General features: G+C 40.4%; 2 protein-coding genes across 3 annotated transcripts; one reads left to right on the top strand and one right to left on the bottom strand.

The window, feature by feature from the left end:
- Nucleotides 1-16,175: 16,175 nt before the first annotated feature.
- On the top strand, nucleotides 16,176-18,986 carry LOC117615396 (equilibrative nucleotide transporter 1). The gene is made up of 2 exons (XM_034344472.1): nucleotides 16,176-17,583; nucleotides 17,981-18,986. The coding sequence occupies exons 1-2, from the start codon at nucleotides 17,049-17,051 to the stop codon at nucleotides 18,709-18,711; spliced, it is 1,266 nt and encodes a 421-aa protein (XP_034200363.1). The 5' UTR covers nucleotides 16,176-17,048; the 3' UTR covers nucleotides 18,712-18,986.
- A 400-nt stretch (nucleotides 18,987-19,386) lies between these two features.
- Nucleotides 19,387-24,863, bottom strand: LOC117629921 (RNA-binding protein 25). Of its 2 annotated transcripts, none has more exons than XM_034362593.1 (7): nucleotides 24,181-24,863; nucleotides 22,506-22,762; nucleotides 22,208-22,360; nucleotides 21,623-22,034; nucleotides 20,794-21,474; nucleotides 20,093-20,688; nucleotides 19,387-19,965 (listed from the first exon to the last, which is right to left on the bottom strand). In XM_034362593.1, the coding sequence occupies exons 1-7, from the start codon at nucleotides 24,683-24,685 to the stop codon at nucleotides 19,714-19,716; spliced, it is 2,856 nt and encodes a 951-aa protein (XP_034218484.1). In that variant the 5' UTR covers nucleotides 24,686-24,863; the 3' UTR covers nucleotides 19,387-19,713. The 2 variants fall into 2 exon arrangements, with proteins under 2 accessions (XP_034218484.1, XP_034218490.1); XM_034362599.1 differs by having other exon boundaries at nucleotides 22,506-22,965; nucleotides 24,181-24,282.
- Nucleotides 24,864-25,087: the final 224 nt, after the last annotated feature.

Raw genomic sequence — 25,087 nt, 5'->3', positions numbered from 1 at the left:
TGTGAAGAAAGGATGCTCAGAATGTATAACTTGGTATCTGGAATGAGTATAGAATCTAAAAGGGAAAAGAAGATTGTGTATTGTGATCGTTGGCAAGGAAAGTACTTTTCATTTTCATATAAATTAAGGAGAATGAGTTTGGGCAGATGAGACGGCAATGACATGATTTTATCTGCAAACTTTTATATACTTGTGAGAGAGAGAAAGACAGAGAGAGAGAGAGGGAGAGAATTTGGAGTTATTTGAAGTTGGAATAATGTATACAAGGCAAATGGCTGTGAGGTGGTGTAGGTTGGATATATGCAGGCTATTTATTTTTCCAGTGTCAAGGCATGGACCAAATAAACTAATATTTAAGAATTAATCAAACTAAAGCATTTCATTGATTTGTTTTTTTATATAAAAAAGGGGGTAATGCCAAATTATAAATCTCAAAGATATTTCTGAAGTGGGTTCTGAAGGGTAGGACAAAGAAATAGGACAAAATGCATGGTACATTGCTCCTGCTGGCTTATGTTGATTGAAGGTCAAATTCCATTTAAAAGGGAGGATAGGCAGAGGCCGGAGGGATGTATACAAGAAATTTAACCTGACAAGTAAGCACTTTGCTCTTTGATCATGATATTGCTTGCTGCCCTCAAAGACAGATGTTGCTACCAAGATGAAAAATTCTAAATTTTTTGTTCAGATGGTCAATTTTGGATCAGGGCATTTGAGCTGGTGCCTGATCACTTCTCTGTGGTTGACAATCATATCTTTTTCACCCCAAGAATATCATTAATACTAAACAATAACTTTGTAAAAGTCGCAATTTCAAAATATTTTTATATCTTCTAAAACTGTCATCAACTGTTGTTGACTTTATGAAGATTACAAAAAATGTGATAACTTGATGCCACACCAATGAATGATGCAGTTTTGAGCATAGCTAATAAAACAAGTTAATGCAGAGAGTGCCAAATGAGAATTCCCCTCCCAACCAAGTTGTCCATTCTTGGACTTTTATTTGGGTCATGACAGATTCTTGGGCTCTAAATTAGCAAGAAAAGCCACTAGATGATCCCTTTCAATTCTAATTAATTCCAATGTTGTAATGTGTTAGTATGAAAATTGTATTGGCATTTCCTATACTCTAACAAAGGTCAGGAATTAGTGTGTGAATATCTTTCATTGGAAGTTTTGCCACAACACATTCAATCCCGGATTTTCAAAGTGTGACTTGATCGATATGAGGAAATTGATTTCAGGTAAATCATAACATAATCATACATTCATGATAGGATTCTTAGTTGGAGTTATTTTCACTCAAATGCTTATGTGTTAATCTTATTTTTAATAGAAAATTAGTTAAATATCCATTTCTATACATAAAACTATAAAAATACCCTATATTATTTACTGTATATAAACACACCCAAAATAAACCCAAAAATCAATAGCTGTATATATTTTTAATTTAATTATTAAGATGAAATACCTTTATTACCCTTTTAACATAAAATTGGAATTCCTAATAAACACCAGATCATAACTCACGACCTCCAGTCTCTCATCTTCATCTTCAACCCCAATTTTCAGTTTTTGTTCTTCCACCTCAGTTTTGACGATGAAATTCTAAGCTCTGTTCTTAAGTATCTCTCTCTCTCTCTCTCTCTCTCTCTCTCTCCCTAAAAAATAATAAGAATGATGTAGTCATAGGATTCTGATTGTGTAAGGTAACTATTTCTTCTAATTCTAATTAATTCACCTTTTGGATATAGGAAAACAAGGAGACCCCTTTCCAAGCCCGTGGATCAAAACTTTGCAACTGTAAGATCCCACATCAATCAACGGAGAGGGGGTGATGTGCCTTATATGTGCACACCCGCATCCATCTAGCACGATGCCTTTTGGGAGCTCACTGGCTTCAGAGTCGTAGGAACTCCGAAATTAAGTGAGTTGGGGCTAGAGCAATCCCAGGATGGGTGACCCACTGGGAAGTTGCTCGTGAGTTCCCAGAAACAAAACCGTGAGGGCAGAGAGGGGGACCCAAAGCGGACAAATTGTGCTACGGCGGAGTTGATCCCGGGATGTGACAATTTGGTATCAGAGCCACTCTGTTGTGTGGCGGCACGTGGGCACTGTAGCTGACAGGACCCGAACCAAATTCCACTTTGGAATTCGAGTCCAACCCTGCGCGTGTCCGACACTTGGCAAATGTCGGGCACAATTGACCTAATTGCCCTTCTAACTGTAATTTTAACCTTGACTCCTACCGAAAATTCGGCAGAGTCTCCCCTATAATTTGCTCAATCCCAAAATTACACCTGTCAAAACGAGCAGAAATATCCACACAACCAACTGCCAGCACTTCAATATACAAGCCAATAGTTCCATTCTCACTCTAGGGAAATATATCAGAGCAGTTCTAATAGTATACAGATAAGTTAATCTTTGTACAAACCTACACTTTTGTAACAATATGGCGCGGAAGTCAAGATGGCCCGGTGGTGGATTTCCTGTGCACGCTACATCCTGGGGGCGCAAAACATTTGAAAATGTGAGTGGACAAAAATAAAGGTTCATAAAATATACTAAGAGTATACTAACCCCCATTGTAAAAATATAGTTGAGTAAAACTGAATATCTAAACTACCTTTGAGGTATATTAAAATCAACGCAGTTACATATTTATATAAATATATGCAATCGTCTTCAAGATCAATAAAACTTGCATGAAAGCACTAAAATCCAAACTTGCATAAAAACACTGTAATCAGATTTGCATAAAAGCAATGTACTCAAACCTTGCATAAAAGCACTGCAATCAATTAAAACTACCACTCGGATGTACCCATGTAATTCCGTCAATTCCCCTGGCAGGTCTCGGCGACACAAAGTCTATCCGAGCCGCAAACTGGCAGGATTCAGGGGACTATAGTCAGCCTGATCCGCTGGCAGGTCTCGGTGACACAAAGTCAACTCGAGCCGCAACTGGCAGGATTCAGGGGACCGTAGTCAGCCTGATCCGCAATCCTGGCAGGTCTCGGTGACACCAAGTCAATCCGAGCCGCAAATCCTGGCAGGTCTCGGGACACCAAGTCAATCCGAGCCGCAAATCCTGGCACTCACGGTCCGGGCGTCCCCCGAAACTCGTGAGGCAAATGTCAAGTGCACTGACAAAACTGAGGGTAAACTGGATGTCGGTAGACATCGGCATAACTGAGGGTAATAACCATAGATGGGTACTCACGGTGGTTTAAAATATATAACATTTCTGGAAAATCTGCTGAAGAACTGAATTTTTATTAAATCAAGAACTCTGAGAAAATATAATATTATAATATTATAATATTTCTGAAAAATCTGATGAATAACTGAATGTTTATTAAGTTAAGAACTCTGCTATCATTAGAAAATATAAGGTTTCTGAAAAATCTGATAAATAACTGAATTTCTGTTAAATCTGAAACTATACTGCCACTTTATCTGATATAAATCTCAGACTCTGCTTTCTATAACTCTTTAGCATAGTTAACTAAGCAATACAAAAATAAAGATATTTGGCTTCACAAACCATGCTAGGAAAATTCACAATCAATTAAACTTATTCAAGATCAAATAATGAAGTTCATTTATATAAAATCATTTATAAAAGAAAAGCCCACTCACTCCTGGTCCGAGCTAGCTAGACCTCCTGAATGTCTCTTCTGCAGGTCTGCTTGGTCCCGGGTGCCTGGGTAAATCATCATGAATATTTAATTAATAAAACTGCTCGGTATAAGTTTTTAAGTAAAACCCTGACCCCCGACATCTAGAAGTGCGTGCACTAACTTTAAAGTCATTTTTCTGCCCACTTAGGCATTTCAGATGTTTAAAACCGTCTGAAAAGACTCGAGACTTCACTAAGCGATAAACTTCCATATTGGTCGATACGAAACCCCATGGGGTCCACGACCTCCAATTACCAAACTGAGAGTTCCTTTAAGTTCCTCACATTTAAGGAACCATGTCCTGCAAGTTTGGTCTAAAACTGACGATCGGATTAACCACGATCGTGTAATAGTAAAATTTTCAAACCCTAGCCCCAGGGTTCGCAATTTCGGAGTATCCGGGACTCTGATTCACAATCCGTCGAATCCTACACGATTCTGAAATTATCTGGAACAACATATCTGAAATTGAGCGCGATCCAACGGTTCAACAGTACTGAACCCGGAAGTCGCATAATATGGAAAATCTGTTCGGGGCTCAAACGGTATCCAAATTGAGATCCGCGAAATCCTACGCGCGCGTGACGACCTGAGGATCGCAAAAATACACAGGGTCACTGCACTACCCTTACCCACGCGCCGCCACATGCGTCGGCAGCGGTGGGCGTCCAAAGCGATAACGTCTCGCCAGAAAAACTCAAAACCACGGCTCCAAACTCCTATCCTAGGTATAACACCACATTTGGAGCCACTTTTGTTCTTGGACATACCCCAAAAACTGGCCGAAAATGGCCGATCACGAGGGCCGAAACTCGGCCAAATTTCAAATCCAAAACTGGGCAATCTACGGCTAAAATTGATGCAAACCTATCCAACCATTAGCTAGAGCACGAAAAATATATAGGTGAGAATCCATACCTCACTCGACAAATTCGGAGGAGAATTGAAGGAGAACAAAGGGTTGGAAGTTTAGGCAAAAACCGGCGATTTTTCTCTTTTTTCGGCCAGCTCCGGTCGGCTCGTGGGCGGAGATCGGTCAGGATGTGACGGCGAGGTCGAGGCGGTCCCGTCGGTACCAGCGCAATGGCTCGGGGTGGTCGGTGGCGGCGGCTGGATCGATCGGAAGGGATGGCTGGCGCGGGAGGGAGGAGAGAGAGAGAGAGAGAGAGAGAGAGAGAGAGAGAGAGAGAGAGAGAGAGAGAGTGAGGAGAGAGAAACTGAGGGGGGAGAGAGAGAGAAGAGATAAAAATCTGATTTTTGTTCAAATTACCGTTTTGCCTTTCACGGTATTTTGACCGTATTTTCTTCGTTACAACTCCGATTCGAGTCCACTCCGTGTCTATGGACTCGTTTCGTCGTGCTCTACGCAACGGTGTAAGTGTAATTGTGAAATTTCTTCTCAGTCAAAAAGTCAATTTTTTCCCAATAAAATATGGTGGGGGCAAAATCGTCTTTCTACAAAATAAATTAATAATTAAATAAAGATTTTTTGTTTTGGGTTATTACAATAATTTTTTCCCAATAAAATATGGTAGGGGCAAAATCATCTTTCTTCAAAATAAATTAATAATTAAATAAAGATTTTTTGTTTTGGGTTATTACAGTAGCTGACAGGACACGAACCAAATTCCGCTTTGGAATTCGAGTCGGACCCTGTGCGTGTCCGACACTTGGCGAATGTCGGGCACACTTGACCTATTTGCCCTTCAAACTGTATTTTGACCTTGACTCCTGCCGAAAATTCGACAGAGTCTCCCCTGTAATTTGCTCAATCCCAAAACTTACACTTGTCAAAACGAGCAAAAATATCCACACAACCAACTCCTGCCGAAAATTCGACAAAGTCTCCCTTGTAATTTGCTCAATCCCAAAACTTACACTTGTCAAAACGAGCAAAAATATCCACACAACCAACTGCCAGCATACTTAAGGTACAATACTCAATCCAGTTCTCAATATAGGGCAAATATCAGAGCAGTTCTAATAGTATGCAGATAAGTTAATATTTTTACAAACCCACTGTAAGAACCCAAACCAAAATATCTAAAAATTAAGATTTCTTTATTCTAGCCAAAATACGGTTTTGCCCTCACCTTTTTCTTAAGGAAAAAATTTGACTTTTTGATCGGAAAGGAATTTGGGAATTCCGTTTGCGCCGTTGCGTAGAGCACGGCGAAATGAGTCCGTAGACACGGAGTAGACCCGAATCGGAGTTTTAACGAAGAAATTACGATCAAAACATCGCGAGGGGCAAAATCGTAATTTGGCCAAAAGTCAGATTTTTATCACTGTTCCTCTCTCTCCCCCGTCATTTTCTCTCTCTTCTCTCCCGATTGCCTCGCGTCCGCGACCCTCCCTCCTTCCAGTTGCTCCAACTGCCACCACCGTGCGAACCGATCTCCGGCACCGGTGCCAATCGAAAGCCAGCTCGCCCGCCGTCCTTTCCCGACCGACCCCAGCCCTGCGCACGTCGGATCTCGGCCGGAATCGGCCATTTTGAACTTCCAGCCGTTCGTTCTCCCTCGTTTCGCCACCATTTCTTTCGAGTGAGGCGCCAGGAGTCCGGCTAACCAGCAGGAGGGACCCTCGAGAGGTCCAGCTAGCTCGGACCAGCAGTGAGTGGACTTTTCTTTCTTAAAAGGATTTTATAATTATATTTCATATTTGATCTTGAATAAGTGATTTAGTATAAATTTTATTATGCAAATGCTTGTATTTTTATGAAAATTAGCTAAGCAACAGAATTGAGATTTTTGAGCTAAAACAGTAGCTTAGCCCAGAGTTATCAGAAGTCAAAGGATAGCAGATTTTATCAGAAACAGTGATTTTTAGACCACCACGTACCCCCCTTACAGTTGGTGATTACCCAGAGTTGGACCGATGTCGACGGACATCCGGTCTGATTTCAGTTAGTCAGTGCACTTGACTTGCCTCACGAGTCCCGGGGACGCTCGGACCGTGAGTGCTAGGATTGCGGCTCGGCAGACTTGGTGTCCCGAGACCTGCCAGGATTGCGGCTCGGCTGACTCTGTGTCCCCGAGACCTGCCAGGATCGCGGATCAGGCTGACTACGGTCCCCTGCATCCTGTCTGCGCGACTTGAGTGACTTGGTGTCACCGAGGACCTGCCGGCAGATCAGGCTGATCATAGTCCCCTGATTTCGCCAGTTTGCGGCTCGGGGGGACTGCGTGGCCCCCGAGACCCGCCAGGGAATTGACGGCTATCAGGGGTACAGTTAGGTGGCAGTTTTAAAGGATTTTAAGTTTTAATGCAGTTACGATTTCATGCATTTTTATCAATATTTTGATACTCCGTATATGTTATTCGAATATACTGTGTATATCATGTTAACATTTATATAAATATGTTTATTTACACTTATTGAAATGTCTCGAGTTGATTATGAGTAGATTTTAATTTTATATCCCTATGTTTTTCAAACGGGGGTTATTATGTTCTCAAATGTTTTCATAAGCAGTATTTTTGTCCACTCACACTTTTAACTTGTTTTTCGCCCCCAGGCCTTAGAAGAACGAAGGAAACCGAACGGGCCATCAGCCTAGCTTCCGCCCCACCACCAAAGTGTAGGATTTTGTTGTAACTCTTTTGTAAATCCTGTAAATTGTTAAACATGCTCTGATATCCTGTTGAACTTAAGAAAATGGAGTTGTGACCTGTTTGTTGACTTAGACTGGCTGTTGGTAGGATTTTTGAAATTGTTTGACAGGTGGAAGACTTTGGGTATGGTCAAATTACAGGGGAGACTCTGCCGAATTTTCGGCAGAAGTCGGAAGAAGATTAAATTAAAGAAAGGGTAAAAAGGTCATTTGTGTCCGACATTCACCAGGTGTCGGACACGCACAGGAGTCGGCTCGGTTTTCAAAGCGAAAATTGGGTCGGGTCCTGTCACCCACACTTCTGTAACAAGAAGGCGCTGAAGGCAAGATGGCCCGGTGGTGGTTTTCCTGTGCACGCTACAGCCTGGGGGTGCAAAACATTTGAAAATTTGAGTGGACAAAAATAAAGGTTCATAAAATATCCTAAAAGTATACTAACCCCCATTGTAAAAATGTAGTTGAGTAAAACTGAATATCTAAACCACCTTTGAAGCATATTAAAATCAACGCAGTTACATATTTATATAAATATATGCAATCGTCTTCAAGATCAATAAAACTTGCATGAAAGCACTGAAATCCAAACTTGCATAAAAACACTGTAATCAGATTTGCATAAAAGCAATGTACTCAAACCTTGCATAAAAGCACTGCAATCAATTAAAACTACCACTTTCAGGTGTACCCCAGTCGGCCTTCCTGGCGGTCTTGGCGACTTCGAAAAGTTATCCGGAAATATAAGCTGGCGAGGATGGCGGGATTATAGTCACAGACTTCATATCCCATTTGGCGTCTTTGGTGACGACAAAGTCAACCCGAACCGGCAGATTCGGGGATGGGACCAGCGATCCGGCATCCAGACCTAGGCGATCATTGAAGCCGACTAAGAGCTGCAAATCTGGAGCTGAATCTGGCGGCGTGAGTTCCGGCGACACCAAGTCAAACCGAGCTGCAAATCCTGTCACTCACGGTTCAAGGCCCCGGGAACAACTTCGTGAGGTAAAAAATAATGTTTCAAAGAATGCCGGATGGCGGATAAATAGCGAGACATCGATAATTCAATGCATAATTAACCGTAAGGTGGTGGGTACTCACGGTGGTAAAAAAAATATAATATTTCTGAGAAAGTATAACATGTCTGGAAAATCTGCTGAATAACTGAAATGTCATTAAATCAAAAACTCTGCTGCCATAAGAAAATAGAAAGCTTCTGAAAAATCTGATAAATAACTAAATTTTGTTAAATCTGAAACTATACTGCCACTTTATCTGATATAAATCTCAGACTCTGCTTTCTATAACTCTTTAGCATAGTTAACTAAGCAGCATATAAATAAAGATATTTTACTGCACAAATCATGCTTGGAAAGACACAGTCAATAAAACTTATTCAAGATCAAATAATGAAATTCATAATATAAAATCATTTATAAAAGAAACGTCCACTCACTCCTGGTCCGAGCTAGCTAGACCTCCTGAAGGTCTCTTCTGCGGGTCTGCCTGGTCCCGGATGCCTGGGTAAATCATCATGAATATTTAATTAATAAAACTGCTCGGTATAAGTTTTTAAGTAAAACCCTGACCCCCGACTTCTAGAAGTGCGTGCACTAGCTTTAAAGTCATTTTTCTGGCCACTTAGGCATTTCAGAGGTTTTAAACCGTCTGAAAAGACTCGAGACTTCACTAAGCGATAAACTTCCATATTTGTTGATACGAAACCCTGTGGGGTCCACGGCCTCCAATGGCCAATCTGGGATTCCCTAAAGGTTCCTCACAGAGAAATACTCATATCCTGCTAGTCTGACCCAAATTGGACGGTCGGATTGGCTATAATCGTGTAATCGCATAATTTCCAAACCCTAGCCCCAGGGTTCGCGATTTCAGAGTATCCGGGACACAGTTATGAAATTATCTGGAACAACATATCTGAAATTGAGTGCGATTCAACGGCTCGACAGTATTGAACTCGGGAATCGCACAATATGGAAAATCCGTTCGGGGCTCAAACGGTATCCAAATTGAGATCCGTGAAATCCTACGCGCTCGTGACAACACGAGGATCGCAACAATACATAGGGTCACTGCACTACCCTCACCCATGCGCCGCCACACGCGCCAGCAGCGGTGGGTGTCCAAAAGCGAGAACGTCTTGCCGGAAAAACTCAAAACCACGGCTCCAAACTCCGATCTTAGGTATAACACCACATTTGGAGCCACTTTTGTTCTTGGACATACCCCAAAAACTGACCGAAAGTGACCGATCAAGGAGGCTGAAACTCGACCGAAACACGAGGATCGCAACAATACATAGGGTCACTGCACTACCCTCACCCATGCGCCGCCACACGCGCCAGCAGCGGTGGGTGTCCAAAAGCGAGAACGTCTTGCCGGAAAAACTCAAAACCACGGCTCCAAACTCCGATCTTAGGTATAACACCACATTTGGAGCCACTTTTGTTCTTGGACATACCCCAAAAACTGACCGAAAGTGACCGATCAAGGAGGCTGAAACTCGACCGAATTTCAAATCCAAAACTGGGCAATCTACGGCTAAAATTGATGCAAACATATCCAACCATCAGCTAGAGCACGAAAAATAGGTGAGAATTCATACCTTACTCGACTGTTTTTCCCTTTTTTTGGCCAGCTCCGGTCGGCTCGTGGGCGGAGATCGGTCGGGATGAGACGGCGAGGTAGAGGCGGTCCCGTCGGTACCGGCGCCGTGGCTTGGGGTGGCCGGTGGTGCGGCTGGAGCAATTGGAAGGAGCGGCTGGTGCGCGGGAGGGAGGAGAGAGAGAGAGAGAGAGGAGAGAGAAACTGAGGGGGAAGAAAGAGAGAAGGGATAAAAATCTATTTTTGTCCAAATTACCGTTTTTCACTTCACGGTATTTTGATCGTATTTTCTTCGTTACAACTCCGATTCGAGTCTACTCTGTGTCTACGGACTCATTTCGTCGTGCTCTACGCAACGGTGTAAGTAGAATTGTCAAATTCTTTCTCGATCAAAAAGTCAACTTTTCCAATAAAATATGGTGGGGGCAAAATCGTCTTTCTTCAAAATAAATTAATGATGAAATAAAGATTTTTTGTTTTGGGTTATTACAGTAGCAAACTTGCGTTTTTGTCCCAATGCGATCTTCTGGTTGTCACGAGTGCGTAGGATTTCGCGGATCATGAATCGGAGCCCCGGATGTTCCGATTCAATAATTTAAAGTTTGAAGATTTTTCGATAACCGTCCGATCGTGAGCGATCTGCAATCTAACCTTCCTTTTCGGACCAAACTTACCGGACATGTGTCTTAAACCTTGTGGAACTCTTAGGAACTTCCAGTTTGTTCCGTTCCTCGTACCCTCGCTAGAAACCCGGGAAATTAGGATTTTAATTCAAGTTCTCGTTCGAAACACTTTGTATTAATCTCGTATTCGTATTCTGAAATAGGTACTCCGACCACTCATACGCAGCAGGCAGGACTCTCTCAGGGTCAAGCAATGTGGGACTACTTGTGAGTGGACTTTGTTTTCAACTTATAAGCATGGTTTTATAATGAGAATTTTATGCATATGAATTAAATAGTTATTGAAATGCATGTTATATTTAATAGTTAAATTCTTTATTTTCACAAAGTATTGGTAATATATTTTGGGTTTTGACATATTTGAGTATCTTGAGTATGTATATATGGATTTTGAGAATATATATATATATATATATATATATGTTTGGCTATGTGTGGGGTACTTGGGTTGTTGAGATGAGATTTTAGAAAGTGATGAGTATAGAATGTCAGTTTGGAGTGCTATAAGCACTACCCTATGTACCTCCCCAGATTTGGAACTTGGATACGAAAACTTGAGATACTTGGAAATGTCGGAACCCGGGGCATCCTTGACGGGATGTTGCTGTAGACCCTTGATTGGGTAGTCCGCGCGCGTAGGACTGGTCACAGACGTACGAGTTTTGAGGGTATCGACTGTACGTGCTGACTGAGAGTTAGTCCCCCAGTTGGACGGCTCGTTCGCTAGTTACATGGTGAATTGAGGACTCTTCATGGGGACTCTGCCATGGTGACTAGTCAAACAATCCCCCGGTTGGATTGTTTCCCTGGTACAACTAGATGTTGGTCATATTTATATTATTATTATATATGTATATATATCTCTTATATTATATATATATTTACATATGTATATAACTATTCATTCATTCTTGTTTTTCGGTGAGGATACTTCATTGTCGGTCGTGCCAATGGGTACGCTTTCAAGAGTTTGGTTTGGGACTTATAATATTTAATTGGTGGGTTTGTTTAGTGTTCTGTTTGGATTTCGGACTTGGCATCCGGCATTGGTTTGGTTTTGACATATATAAATATTTATTTGATTTTGATGATTTGGGATGCATTCGGATTTCTTGCTTGGTTTATTAAACAGTGAGGTTATATTATGTTGGTTTACACTGAACTGAACTTTATTTTTGTCTACTTACATTTTTCTGTTTTGCGCCCCCAGCCAGTAGTCGACTGAGCTCCGCAGCTGAGCCGGATTGTGTGCTCACGAGCCTTGAGCCTTCGTAGGATTCCTTCATTCTGTTTCCCTTGAACTTTGTTTTTGTTGTATTTAAATTCCTTAGATATGCTTTTTGAGCAGGTTGAATTTTTGGGGAAATGTTCAATTTACAGGGGAGACTCTGCCAAATTTTTTAGTAGAAAGTCTCAATCCTTAGTAAGTGGGCCCGACATCGGGGGGGATGTCGGTAACAAGAAGGGATTCGCTCCGGTTTTCGAGAATTTCGGGGCGGGGCTTATCAGCAACCATCTCAATTCAGGGAACATCAAGCAGTAATGCTTTGGAAGATAGAGTTGACGAAGGCTCTGCCTTCAAGCACGTTAGTCCAAATGGCACGACAGAAGCTAAAGTCAGAGGCACTGGCACTGGCAATCCATTAGATGTTAGATCTGTGAAAAATTTGGAGGATTTGCAACATGAACAAATGGACAATGACTTGGCGGATTCAGGGGATGAAATGGCTCATGGCGCATTGGTGACTTGGCTCAGTAAAAAATCCTATTCGATCTGCTATCTGCGATTTTGAGGTATTTGATTTTTTAAAATTTGAATTCATATTCGATTTTATTGTAGTCTGATTTGGGTGATTTCATGTTCGATTAATTAAGTTGCTGGTTAAGTTTTCATAATTTTTGCAGTTTTGGAGTTTAAATTTGAAATGTAGATCCAATTCTTCTTGATTTTATATGTTTATTTTTATTATTGTCGATTTGGAGATAAGCTATTGGATTTTCTGATTTCATTCTAATTTGTATTTAGATATTCGTTTGAGTTTTAAATTGTGATTTTAATTTCTTTTTGTTTACAATTTAGATTGATTTTAGATTCGGTTTGGTTGTGGATTTGCTTTTGTGTTTTGGTTTGAGTTGTGGTTACAAATTTGTGATATTTGATTTGGTTATCATATTAATTGAGGTATGTTTTTTCAATTAAATCTGAGTATATTCGTGTTTTTTCTGTTTATGCACTATTGATTTTTGAGTCGACTATAATTTGTTGTTAGGTAGCAGTGTTATTACCTTATATTGGAACTTTACAGACATGCATTAGAAATAGGATTTCATAGGAAACAAGTAGTGTTATTACCTTATACTGGAACTTTACAGTGGTAGACATATATTATAAATAGGATTTTATATGAAACTAGCAATGTTATTACCCTATACTGGAACTTTATAAAGGGTAAACATGCATTAGAAATAGGATTTCAGAGGAATCTAGCTGTGTTATACCATATACTGAAACTTTACAAGGGCTAGACATGCATTAGAAATAGGATTTCAGAGGAATCTAGCAGTGTTATACCATATACTGGAACTTTACAAGGGTTAGACATGCATTAGAAATAGGATTTCAGAAGAATCTTGCAGTGTTATTACCCTATACTAGAACTCTACAATGGTAGGCATGCATTAGAAATAGGATTTCATAGGAAACAAGCAGTGTTATTACCCTGTATTGAAACTTTATAGTGGTAGACATGCATTCAAAATAGGATTTCATTGGAAACAAACAGTGTTATTACCCGATACTGGAACTTTACGATGGTAGACATGCATTCGAAATAGGATTTCAGAGGAAACAATCAGTGTTAATACCCCATACTGGAACTTTACAGCCATTGATCAACATGAAAGTAAACTAGCATTGTTAAGAATGGGTATATGACTAAATATCTCTTTCTTTTTTGAGTTGCTGAAAGCCGACCATTTTATAGTCCTATGTAATCAGTTCAATAATGAAAATCCAATATAGTTTCAAGATTTTGTCCTAGATTCGAATCTAAAATACTGTTATTACCATAGATTGAAACTTTACAGCGGTAGATATGCATTAAAAATAGGATTTCATAGGAAACTAGGAGTGTTATTACCTTAAACTAGAACTTTACAATGGTCGACATGTATTAGAAATAGGATTCCATAGGAAACAAGCAGTGTTATTACCTTATACTGGAACTTTATAGCCATTAATCAACATGACAGTAAACTAGCAGTGTTAAGAATCTGTATTTGACTAAATATCTCTTTCTTTTTTGAGTTGCTGGAAACTGAATATTTTATAGTCATATGCAGTTAATCCAATAGTGAAAATCCAATATAGTTTCAAGATTTTATCTTGGATTCGAATCTAAAATACTGTTATTACTATAGACTGGAACTTTACAGCAATTAATCAATATTACAATAAAGGTTTGGTTTTTAAATGTCTTACCTTTGAAGCCTTTTCTTGTTGAAATTGTTCTCTGAAATTTTGTTTTTGTTTTGTAGGTGGAGTTTAGTGTGTGGTGTTGGTTTTTGAAAGTAGATCAAGCTTGGTGGTAGTTATGGAGTTTCAGTTTGCATAAATAATGAAGACGGTGAAATGAAGAGACGTTTTGCAGAGATGGTTTAATGAAGATGCGTGCTTGAAGTTACGGCTTTCGAGACAGTTTTGTGTTGTAATAAAATGTTTGGACTTTTTGTAACCAAAAAAAAAAGTTTGGGCTTTTTAATAAAATTGGGCTGGGCTTGTTTTGGGTGTTTTTTTAGGTTTTTTTTTTTTTTTGGTTGGACATCAGTGGCAGTCCTGTAATTTATAGAAACTTCAATACCAATTTCTTATATAGTAAATGTATTTTGAGTGTGTTTCTAAAGTGCATTCCATGTGGGGTTTTTTTATTTATAATTTCAACTCCTATTTTGGGTATATTAGTGAAGCTCCTTATTTTTAATAGGATTAAATTTTATCTCTTGAGATTACTTTCCTAGTTGGACCTTAGTTTGATTCTCATTAAAACATTACTTTTCCTCTTATGACTTGGAGGGCACGTTGCTCTATTAAAGTCCTCTCCTATCTAATTGGTCTCATTGATTTATCTGGGTAGATATTATTTCCTTCTACAATAGTTAATTGTAGTGAAAGACATCTTTTATCAGATTGTGCAAAAGATGAAGTTTTTTTTATTAGCATCTTAAAATACTTTCAAGATTTGTATGTGAGCCTCTAAAATTCCTAAGAAAGCTGTTGTGCATAACTTTGAGATAATTCATCAAGTGTTCCATATTTACGTTGTGATTTATCAAATACTTTCATCATTCATATTGCATTCATTTGCATGTTCAGTGGCTCATACGGTTGGGAGCACCAAGACCGTGGTGGTGGTTTTTCTCAGGCGAGTTTGAAGAAATCGTGATCAATATTGCGTTCAACATAAGGAGTGTCGGAAGATCATTCCGTGACAGAAATTGAGTTACGAAAAAGTCGGTAAACATTATTTAGAATGTGTTTAGGATAAGTACATGAGTGAGTACTTCTTGTAATTATCGTTCTATAGTATATTTATTTTGGAATGAAGAGTCCCATAGATTTTCTCAAAAAATAGCATTTTACCACATAAAATAATTCACTTTATATTCCTTTATTTTATGCTCTACACGTTTTAGAATTGATAAGCTATATCAAGTAATTTCATAATGCCAATAGAATTCATCCAAAAACAAGAGCTTGGGTCTTGGCCTTGCCCTGGTGGGCTCAACTTTTACCCTGTAATTAACAGGGACCCACTTAATAGCTGGGTTTTAGTCAAGCAATTCTTTGCCCAAAAAAACTAGGAGATGGTCCAAATTCTTCAGCTCTACGCCGACAACTGTCCCTTGGAGCCAACCTTCGCTGCCTTGTTAAGAAAAGCAAGTATCTTCAAACCCCCTCAAATGAAAGCACGTGACTTTACTTTATATGGGGTTGTTGAGTACGTAACGTCTCAATCATTGACCCCAAACGACGCCGTATTGTTCCATCTTCAACTCCTACAACAGTCCTACCTAACTTTCGAACAAAAAAATAGGAGTCCTACCAAACCTCCATCACCAAATTATTGGTTTTTTTTACTGAAATGGTACAACTATTGTTCGAGTTTTATTTTGGTTCACGAATTAAACATTTCATTTCAATAGTCTTCAAACTCTTCATTTAATATCAAAACAGTCCTACCATAAAAGTCTGTCAATTGTTCCGTGAAATTAAGGGGCTATAATCTAAAAATAAAGAAAAGAAATAATCAAAGTCTGTCAATTGTCCCTTTCTCCCGCACCCAGGTATCACCCCATCCCCACCCCCAACCACCGGCTCCCCACCTGCTTCTTCACAAGCTGAGCTTGTTGAGGCTTCAAATTTGAAATTGGCTTTTCCTTCTCTATCTTTCTCTGTTTTATTGACCCAGAAAAAGAAAAATATTTCTTTGTCTTTTGGGTTTGCTCTTTTCGCTGTTTCTTCAAGGGCTCTACGTACTTTTTGTTCTTCTTCTTGTTTTGTTTTTCTGGGTGTTTGAAGTTTTGTGGGCTTATGCTTAAAATGGCTGGGTTTCCTCCAAATCTGGATGATGGTGAACTATGGCCTCCCTATGATATTTTCCTCAACGAAGTAGCCTCCCCAACCTCCAAGCTTAATCCTGACCATTTTCTTTCAATGACGGCCTAGCTCAACACTTGGCTGCTCTTTCTTTCCTCAAACAACGTCAATGCCTTTCAAAACCTCTGCTAAATATACCTTAGCGGGTTCTCTCTCTCACTCACACACACAGAGCTAGCTTTCTTTTAGATTTGAAAGAGAACACTCCCGCTTTCAATTTGGATCAAACAAGTTTCCGGTTACCCCTTCAATTGTATCATCAATTGGAAGGATGTGAACCTGGTTTCTATACTTGACATCAGGGCAGGGCAATGATGAATAGACACAACATCTCCAAGGCAAACCGTAAGATTAGCTCGCACAATTTTGTTCATTCTGATTTTCGGTTCATCGCATTTGTCGCCAGCAAGAGGAAGGACTCCTCCTTGCCTCAACAAGCTCATCCTGTGAAGAAGCAGCACAGCCAGAGAGCACCACCAAGGTTTGCGCTGGAGTTGGATGGGCCCTAAAAATACGATTTTACCCCTGAAGTTAACGGCAAAATTGACGGACTTTTGACATAGAACCAATTTGATACTATGAAAAACTTACGGGACTATTGAAATGAAAATTTTAGTTGATGGATTAAAATAAGACTGGAGCAAAAGTTGGGGATCATTTCGGTCAATAGCCCCAAATCATTATCTTCACCAAAAAGAATGGCTTGAAGCTTTGGGGATTTTTCAGTTGCCCCTCATCCGCCGGACCCAATCCAGAAACCCAATTGAGAAAAATCCACCGATTTCCGATGGGTTTCAATGCCAAAACCGCCGACGAAGATTCCGAGTCAAGCGTCCTCCTCCCCACCGTATCCGCCACCACACCCAATAAAATCCCAAATGACTCGTTCCACTTGGCCTACATCATCTACTTCACACTTGGTGCTGGGTACCTCCTCCCATGGAACGCTTTCATCACAGCCGTCGATTACTTCGCCTACCTCTACCCAGATGAAAGCGTGGACCGTATATTCGCCGTCGCGTACTTCGTGGTGGGCCTCGTCTGCCTCCTCATCATAATCTTCTACGCCCACAAGTCCGACGCTTATGTCCGGATCAATGTGGGTTTGGGCCTCTTCGTTGTTTGCCTGCTCATCGTGCCCCTCATGGATGTCTTTTACATCAAAGGTCGGGTCGGGTTGTACGACGGGTTTTACGTGACGGTTGCAACGGTTGCGCTTTCGGGTTTGGCTGATGCTTTGGTTCAAGGCTCGCTCATTGGGGCGGCTAGTGAGTTGCCCGAGACTTATATGCAAGCCGTTGTGGCTGGGACTGCCGGTTCAGGTAACTTCTGCTATTTGGTTTGTTGGGGATAATTTCAGTTTATGGGTTTTGCTCTTTATTTGGTTTTGGTTTCTGGGTATAGCTTCGTTCTGTGAATAATAAGCGCTCGGAATTTGTTTTGGTAACTTTGTGGTGGTTGCGTAATAAATGCTGCTTTGAGTTGATTTTGGTATCAAAGAAAGGAAGCCCTTTTTAGAATGTTTTAAGATTTCCAGCATTTGTGGAATAAGTAGTTCTCTGTCAAAGTAAAAAAAAAAAAAACAAAAAATTCATTGCTGACTAACAGACTAGAAAGCATAGAAATTTTGCTATTCTAGGTTTACTGATTATGTAAGTTCATCAAAGTTTCACGAGGGATGCCTAAAATGTGTTTTCCCACATTTTTGATTGATTCCAGGAGTCCTTGTTTCTGCTCTGAGGATCATAACTAAGGCTGTATATCCACAAAATGCTGATGGCCTGAGAAAAAGCGCAAACCTTTACTTCGCTGTCGGGATAGTAGTTATGGTCATATGCCTTGTTTTCTACAATGTGGCACCAAGGCTTCCAGTTATGAAGTACTATGCGGAGTTGAAGACTCAGGCTATAAATGAGGAGAAGGAAGAGAATGGTCCTTTGACTGCGTCTGTGTTGAGATCAACTTTGTGGCACGTAGTTGACAGAGTCAAGTGGTATGGATCTGGCATCATTCTTATCTATGTTGTGACTTTGGCAATATTTCCAGGATATATTACTGAAGATGTACACTCTCAGATTCTCAAGGATTGGTACCCAATCATCCTTATTACAGGCTACAATGTGTTTGATCTTATTGGCAAGTCTCTGACTTCTGTATATCTCCTCGAAAATTCTAAGGTTGCGATCGGCGGCACAGTTATAAGATTGCTCTTCTTTCCTCTCTTCTATGGGTGCTTGCATGGCCCCAAATTCTTCCGAACAGAGATTCCAGTGACAATACTTACTTGCCTTTTGGGACTTACTAATGGCTACTTGACAAGTGTGTTGATGATTTTGGCTCCCAAGATCGTCCAATTACAGCATGCGGAGACTGCAGGGATTGTGATTGTGTTGTTCTTAGTTGTGGGTCTGGCTGTTGGTTCAGTTGTATCTTGGTTCTGGGTCATCTGAGTTTTGAGCAAATTTTATTACACCAGAAACTCCCAAACGTACTGCTGTTGCCAAGTCCCACTGTTGGGGGATGGGTTGGGTTGGGTTTGCTAGTACCCTCCTTTTGTAAAGCTGTGTAACTTAACTGTTTGAAATATTGTAATTTTTTCCTTTTCCCAAAACATGGGTTATGAATTGTAAATGGTTGGTTGATCTGTCAATTTGTTCAGTTGAATTATGAAAGTCTGGATGTGTTGCTTTACTGGTGGTCATCAAGTTATAAACTTAAGTTCTAATTGGACCCCTTGCTGGCTGTAGTTCTGGTTCCGTTCTCCCAATCCCTTTGTAGTGTTTCATCCACCACAACCGACAAGAGACCAGGGTTTATAGAGTCATTGCATTTCCAAATGAAATCCGGCTCCTAAAACGAAAGCCAATGTCATATGAGAAAAACTTCCCTATCCTTGTTTCATTACACCTCTCTTTTATCTCTCCTCATAATCACCCAATAACCTATATCAATGGAGAGAGAGATAAAGTGAGGGGCAATGAATACAAAGTTCAAGTGCCTCACAGAATACAAACCTGCACCTTACAAAATAATACACATGGGTTGGATGCGTGTGCTTGGTGTTCTTAAAAGCGAACACAGCTGTAATGGTCAGAGAGAATTCTTGTGTCGTGCACTTCAAAATATTATGCCCATAATGAAAGCGCCAAACATGAATACAAGTATTATTTTGGCAAAGAATTACCAACAGGACATCTAATAGATTCCAAAGCTACAAACAACCCACAAGAGCAATGAAGACAAAAACGGGTTTATTTGCTTATGGACTAAAACTGTACTTTGAAGCAATACAAACAGAAGAATATGGTTTAGCCTTGACAGCCATCTATGCTAATCCATCCTATGTAAGGAGGAGTGAAACAAGGGAGAGGCCAATGGATGTATAATACTAACAAGACTCAGGTCTACAGCAACAAAAATACAACCTACAAACAAAACCGTCGTGTTCACGTTCATGCTCTTGTTCTTGAAGCAAGACCTGTCTCAACCTTCTTAATTTCAAAGATGAGCATCCTCCACATCTTGAGAACAAACATTTCAGCTTCCTCGTCTAAAATGGATTGAAGCAGCTGTAGCATGCGTTCTGCTCCCACATGTTCCTGAGTACTAGATACAATGTAATCTACCAGTGTGGTCTCTTCCTCTCCTAGAAACTCTGTAATCTTCTTTGAAATCCATGGTCTCATTCTCTCATGTAGTGCATGCTGTGAAAGTAGAAAACATCAAACACAATTTATGAGCAGTTATTAAACAATTACAATGAATAATTTTCACTCATGTAGCCCAAGTTTAAACAAAAAATTTCAGAATTTTGGCCTAATGCATGCTTACCTTGTCATAAATAGCCCAATTTATTTCATATGAGAATAATTCCTCTTTTGTCTTTGGAATCATATCAATCAGTTGTTTCGCATCCAAAAGTTTTTTGTTATCCGTTGTCCTTGGTTTATCCAGCCCATGTTCTCGATTGGTATCACGGTCAGTCTTCTCCTTGTTCTCATCTCTAGTGCGATTAGTGTCATCATCATTCCTGTCCCTATCCCGTTGGCTCGACCTATCATTAGCACGTCTATTTCTTTCCTTATCTGTATCTGGTTTCTCTTCCCTAGAACTAACATTTGAAATTCGCTTTGCGAATTCTGCAGCTGCAGCCAAATTTGATGGAGGCCCAGAAGCAGTTTGTTGGACAGCCTGCAGTTCTTCAGTTGAATAATCAATGGGAACCAGGGGCCTCATTTTTTTGTCCTTGTGTGCATCATCATCCTCCTCATTGAAAACAGAAGGAACAGCAGTACGTTTTCCAGACCCGACTAGGCCAAAACCCAACTTTTTTGCTGGGGCACTGCCACTCTGCTGTGGTTCTGATGCATGAACTGATGTCATTGTTGACTCATCACCACTGTTACCATTCTGTAAAGTCCCATAACCTATCACATCAAGTCAAACCATATAAGAAAAAATGAAAACGAAAGGGAAGAAAGATAAAAGGTTTATAAAAGCAATAAATAACTTCACAAGTAATTTTAGTTTACCCATATGATTCTCATGACCAGAATCACCCTCGTTATTCTGTTCAGTAGCCTTATCTCTCAGTTCCACAAAGGATTCTTCAGCCAAAGCCGCTTGTTCGCTTCCATTAGCTACATGGACAGATAAATCCCTCAATGCTTCTCTTTCTTGCTGTAGCTGCTTTTCCTCATCGGCCCTCCTCTCGGCCTCAGCAATTTCTTCCTCTTCTTTCTGCCTGTCAGCCAAGTCATCTTCTTTCTCCCGTAGTCTCCTCTTTCTCTTCTCCTCCAGCGCACTCCTCCTCCACTTTTTTCTGGAATCTTCATCCTCATCATCTTCTTCATAGATTACCTCTTTCTTCCTCTTGCGTTCCCTTTCTTTCTCCCTCTCCTTCTCATACTGCCTTTGTTTCTCTTTCTCCCTTTCCCTATGCTCCCAATCTTTGAGACATTTGTCATACTGATGCTCAGCATCCTCAATTTTTCTCCTTTGCTCCCTCTCCTTCCGTACCCGTTCTCGTTCTGTTTCTCTTTCATATCTTTCAATCTCACGCTCCTTTTCTCGTTTCAGATCTCGCTCTTTGTCTCTACTCCTCCTATCTTGCTTTCTATTCCTGTCAGGTGAGCTTGTTTCAGGCCTATCCTGCTCACTTGTTGCTTTGTTGTCACTAGTTGTCTCTTCATCATTTTTTTCTTCTGAAGCATCTGAAAATGATAACGACGACTATAACTATGACAACAAAACTGCCACCAAATAATTGACTCTAAATAACTTCATTGCTTATTAAGTACAAACTTCAATAATCACAAAACACTGTCCAGTATAATACTAGTTTCAAGTATGAGACTTTACCATTTCGCGTTATATCAACATCAGAGTCTCCATCCCTTGATTTAGCTGGCAGCTCTGTGTTTGAATTCCCAGTGCCATTGCCAGGAGCTGGTGTGGGTGGTGGAGGGAGAGGTTTGTTTTTTAACCTCTCCTCTATCAAGCTTGTAAGCTTCTCCATAGCTTCGCGGTCAGCTTCTCTGTCTTCGTCAGTCACAATTCCAAAATTGGCAGCGTCATTTTCTTTGTTACTCGAATTACTATCCTCCTCCTTTGAGTCCAATACAGCAGGATTTGAAGGTACATTCTTCTCAACACCTAGTGCACTTTCATCCTCTTTCTCAGCTGCTTCAGCTTCTTTGAGCTTCTTTGAGTTTTCAGTTTTCTTCTCAACAAACCGCTCCAGATATTCTCTCGTTGCTTGGTTAACATTTAACTGTTAAGTTTACAACATCAGATATAGAAAAAACAAACATTAGCAAAACTAAGCGTGCAGTATGCAGAATATGATTACAAAGGAAGGGAATGTAAATTCCTGTTGCAACATAATGACAATGACAAAAAGACATAATGAAAAACAAAATATATAAACACGGAATCAGGACATACCACAAGGTCCTGCCCGTCAATGTTAAATTTACTCAGAAGGCGTAATGCACGAAGAACTCCTTCAGCAGATTCAAATTCGCAAAACCCAAACCCTCTAGGAGTCGCATCTGTAGGAACTTGAGTACATTTCCAACTCTTGACAGGTCCACATAACTTAACAAAATGTAAAACCATCACAAAGCAAAATATCATACACCAAAAACTTCAATGAAATTACTTATAAAATTTCGGTAACATAGAAAGAACATTGTGGCAAAGTTGATAAAGAAGGCAGAGATCACAATATTTGAAAGCACACCTGGAGGAGATATAACATAAAATCATTATCCACGGTTGGTGGTATCTTCCCAACATAAACAGTGGTTTGTGGTTTCTCAGCTGGAGTAACACTAGGAAGAGTTGGCCTAACAACAGGGGGCATAATTGGGCGAACTCCAGGAATCCCAGGAACAGGGCCACGTGGTAAACCTGGAAGCGAACCAATTGCTCCTGGTGGACGCGGAGTAAATGCAGGCCGAAGCATTGCATGATATGGAGAAGGATAACGAGCAAGTCCTACAAAGAAAGAAACAAATATCTTGCAAATACATCAGATCACGTTTATTAACTGCATACCATGATAACTAGGTGCACCCCAATTAAACAGATGTATCAAAAAACAATATGACAAGAAATGATTGATTTTTGTTACCACACATTAAAAGCATATTAGAGATGGCAGCACAGGCATGGCAACTACCACCAGCTGAACAGATAACCTGAAGGAAAAATTAAGAAATAGCATCGTGTTCATAAACCATGAATGAGTAAACTGTGCTTACCTTACGCAGCCACTTGGACCATAGTAGCCTTCTCAAGTAAAATAAAACCATCAACATCTCATGCATATAGAGGTTGATGAAAGTTGTATATATTTAGATATATTGATAGTTCAATTGATCTTGGAAAGATAGCAGCATGAGAACAACAGAAGATTAAAAAAAATACAAAACAAGCATGCACAACATATAACACACACAAACACATGATTAGATGTTTAGATTTATAGATAAGTAGATTGATTGATAGACAGATAGATAGATATATAGATGAATGGATGATGGACATAAATAAATATATACATATATGTGTGTGTGTGTGTGTGTGTGTGTGTGTGTGTGTGTGTGTGTCTATGGATAGTGAGACTGCAGTTGGAAGGATTGTGATACCTTAGAACACAAGGGCAATGAGCACTCAGTTGCAAACATGGTCTGCTTCTGGCAATTCATAAACCCATGAAAAGGGAAAGTATCCTTAAAACTACCAGAAAGCATCCTACTAAAATGAACACGACATAATAATACAACTTTAGCATGACAAATTGAAAAATAAAAGTTTCCAATTTGTGGGAATATTATTTAAATTTTGAACTCGAAGACCAACTTGAGCTTACATAAAACTTTAGAATATGTGCATACCAAAAAAGGAGTTGTAGATGGGGAGTTCTCAAAGCAATATGAAGCAAGCCTTCCAACCTTTCTCACCGAATTCAATCAAGACACTGTAGGAGAAAACATCTTGTCATCGATACCCTTAATCTAACACACTGAATTTTTTTTTTATTTTTTTTTAACAAACTCTTCACTCTGCTCTAACAAACTCTTCCCACTACATTATACCATTAATCTTCATTTACTTGCTATCCATAAATTAGATGCAACAGCTCGATATGCTATTAAAAAAGTCATTTACTTTTTCACTTTTTCCAGACTGAGAAACAGAAAGCTTCATGCATTCACGCAATTTCGCGCTTATTAATCAGCTGGAGCAAAAGAAACTAAACAACTCAAAGAAAAATAACACCAAAGCAATTGCAATATGGGAACCACCATAATAGATACAGATAAGCAATAAACCAGTTTAAAAGACAATCGTATGCAACAATTACACTATGTAAATTAACGTAGAAGATGTACAGAGAAGCAAAAACCCACCAGGGAGAGGCATGGCGCCTTGAGGAGCACCAGTGGGCATGGCCGCATATCCATTAGGCATCGGCGCGTACGCTCTCATGGGCTGCATCTGGTAATGCATCATATGCGGCGGCACCGACGACGGCGGGGGCACACCGGGAGCCATCGGAGACCCAGAGCTCACGCCGGGCGGCTGGACACCGGGGTTGTGATAATTCGGATTCGGCACGCCGGGGCTCGGTATTGGAGAGAACTGAGGAACCGGCCGAAACGACGGCGCCGACGGAGGTCCGGCACCGGAGCCCTGTTGTGGAGCGTAGGAGATCGAAGGGGGCGGCGGCGGCGGCAGTGGCAGAGACACCAGAGGCGGATTAGAATTAGGGTTTACGGGGATGGGGATTGATGATGATAATGGCGGTGGTGTGGAAGCGGGAACGGGATCCGGTTGGTTAGATTGGGGTTTGGGGGTATCGGATTGGGGATTGGATTCTAGGTTTGTTGCTGGAGAGGAAGGAGCTTCCGCCATGGCTACAACGCACGAGGTCTGAGAAAGAAAATGAAATCTTTGAATGGATTTCGGTATTTCTGTGCCCTAGGAGAGAGAGGGGGAGGAAGTGACACAGAGAGAAGAACTGGGGAGTTTATGTAACAACTACAGAGTTCGTGTTTCGAAAGACGTAAATTTGTTTGCTTCGTGGTACGCGTGTCGCCTTTGGAGTGGCCATAAAAATTTAAAAAGACCATACAGACCTTTGGTTTGTGATCTGCGCGGTCCCTCATTGGTGGAGACAGTTCTTTTGTTTTGATGTTTCTGTTGTGCCGTAATAGCCTGCTGTTTGTCGTAGATTACCAAATTATGCAATTTAGTGACGTCGTCTCGTTATCCTTCTTAAATGCTAAAACGACTTACTTGCGCGCCGTTTTTCTT

Source organism: Prunus dulcis, chromosome 1, assembly GCF_902201215.1.
Source record: "Prunus dulcis chromosome 1, ALMONDv2, whole genome shotgun sequence".
NCBI classification, from domain to species: domain Eukaryota; kingdom Viridiplantae; phylum Streptophyta; class Magnoliopsida; order Rosales; family Rosaceae; genus Prunus; species Prunus dulcis.
The sequence above is the reverse complement of the archived record's forward strand: the minus strand, read 5'-3'. Positions and strand labels throughout refer to the sequence as shown.

What these genes read in the sequence shown, in the direction of transcription:
- LOC117615396 (XM_034344472.1), top strand. Translation starts at nt 17,049, where the DNA reads ATGGGTTTCAATGCCAAAACCGCCGACGAAGATTCCGAGTCAAGCGTC. An exon ending in GGCTGGGACTGCCGGTTCAG is followed by an intron (nt 17,584 to 17,980) that starts GTAACTTCTGCT and finishes GATTGATTCCAG; the next exon opens with GAGTCCTTGTTTCTGCTCTG.
- LOC117629921 (XM_034362593.1), bottom strand. Translation starts at nt 24,685, where the DNA reads ATGGCGGAAGCTCCTTCCTCTCCAGCAACAAACCTAGAATCCAATCCC. An exon ending in TTGACGGGCAGGACCTTGTG is followed by an intron (nt 22,035 to 22,207) that starts GTATGTCCTGAT and finishes TAAACTTAACAG; the next exon opens with TTAAATGTTAACCAAGCAAC. An exon ending in TGTTGATATAACGCGAAATG is followed by an intron (nt 21,475 to 21,622) that starts GTAAAGTCTCAT and finishes TATCATTTTCAG; the next exon opens with ATGCTTCAGAAGAAAAAAAT.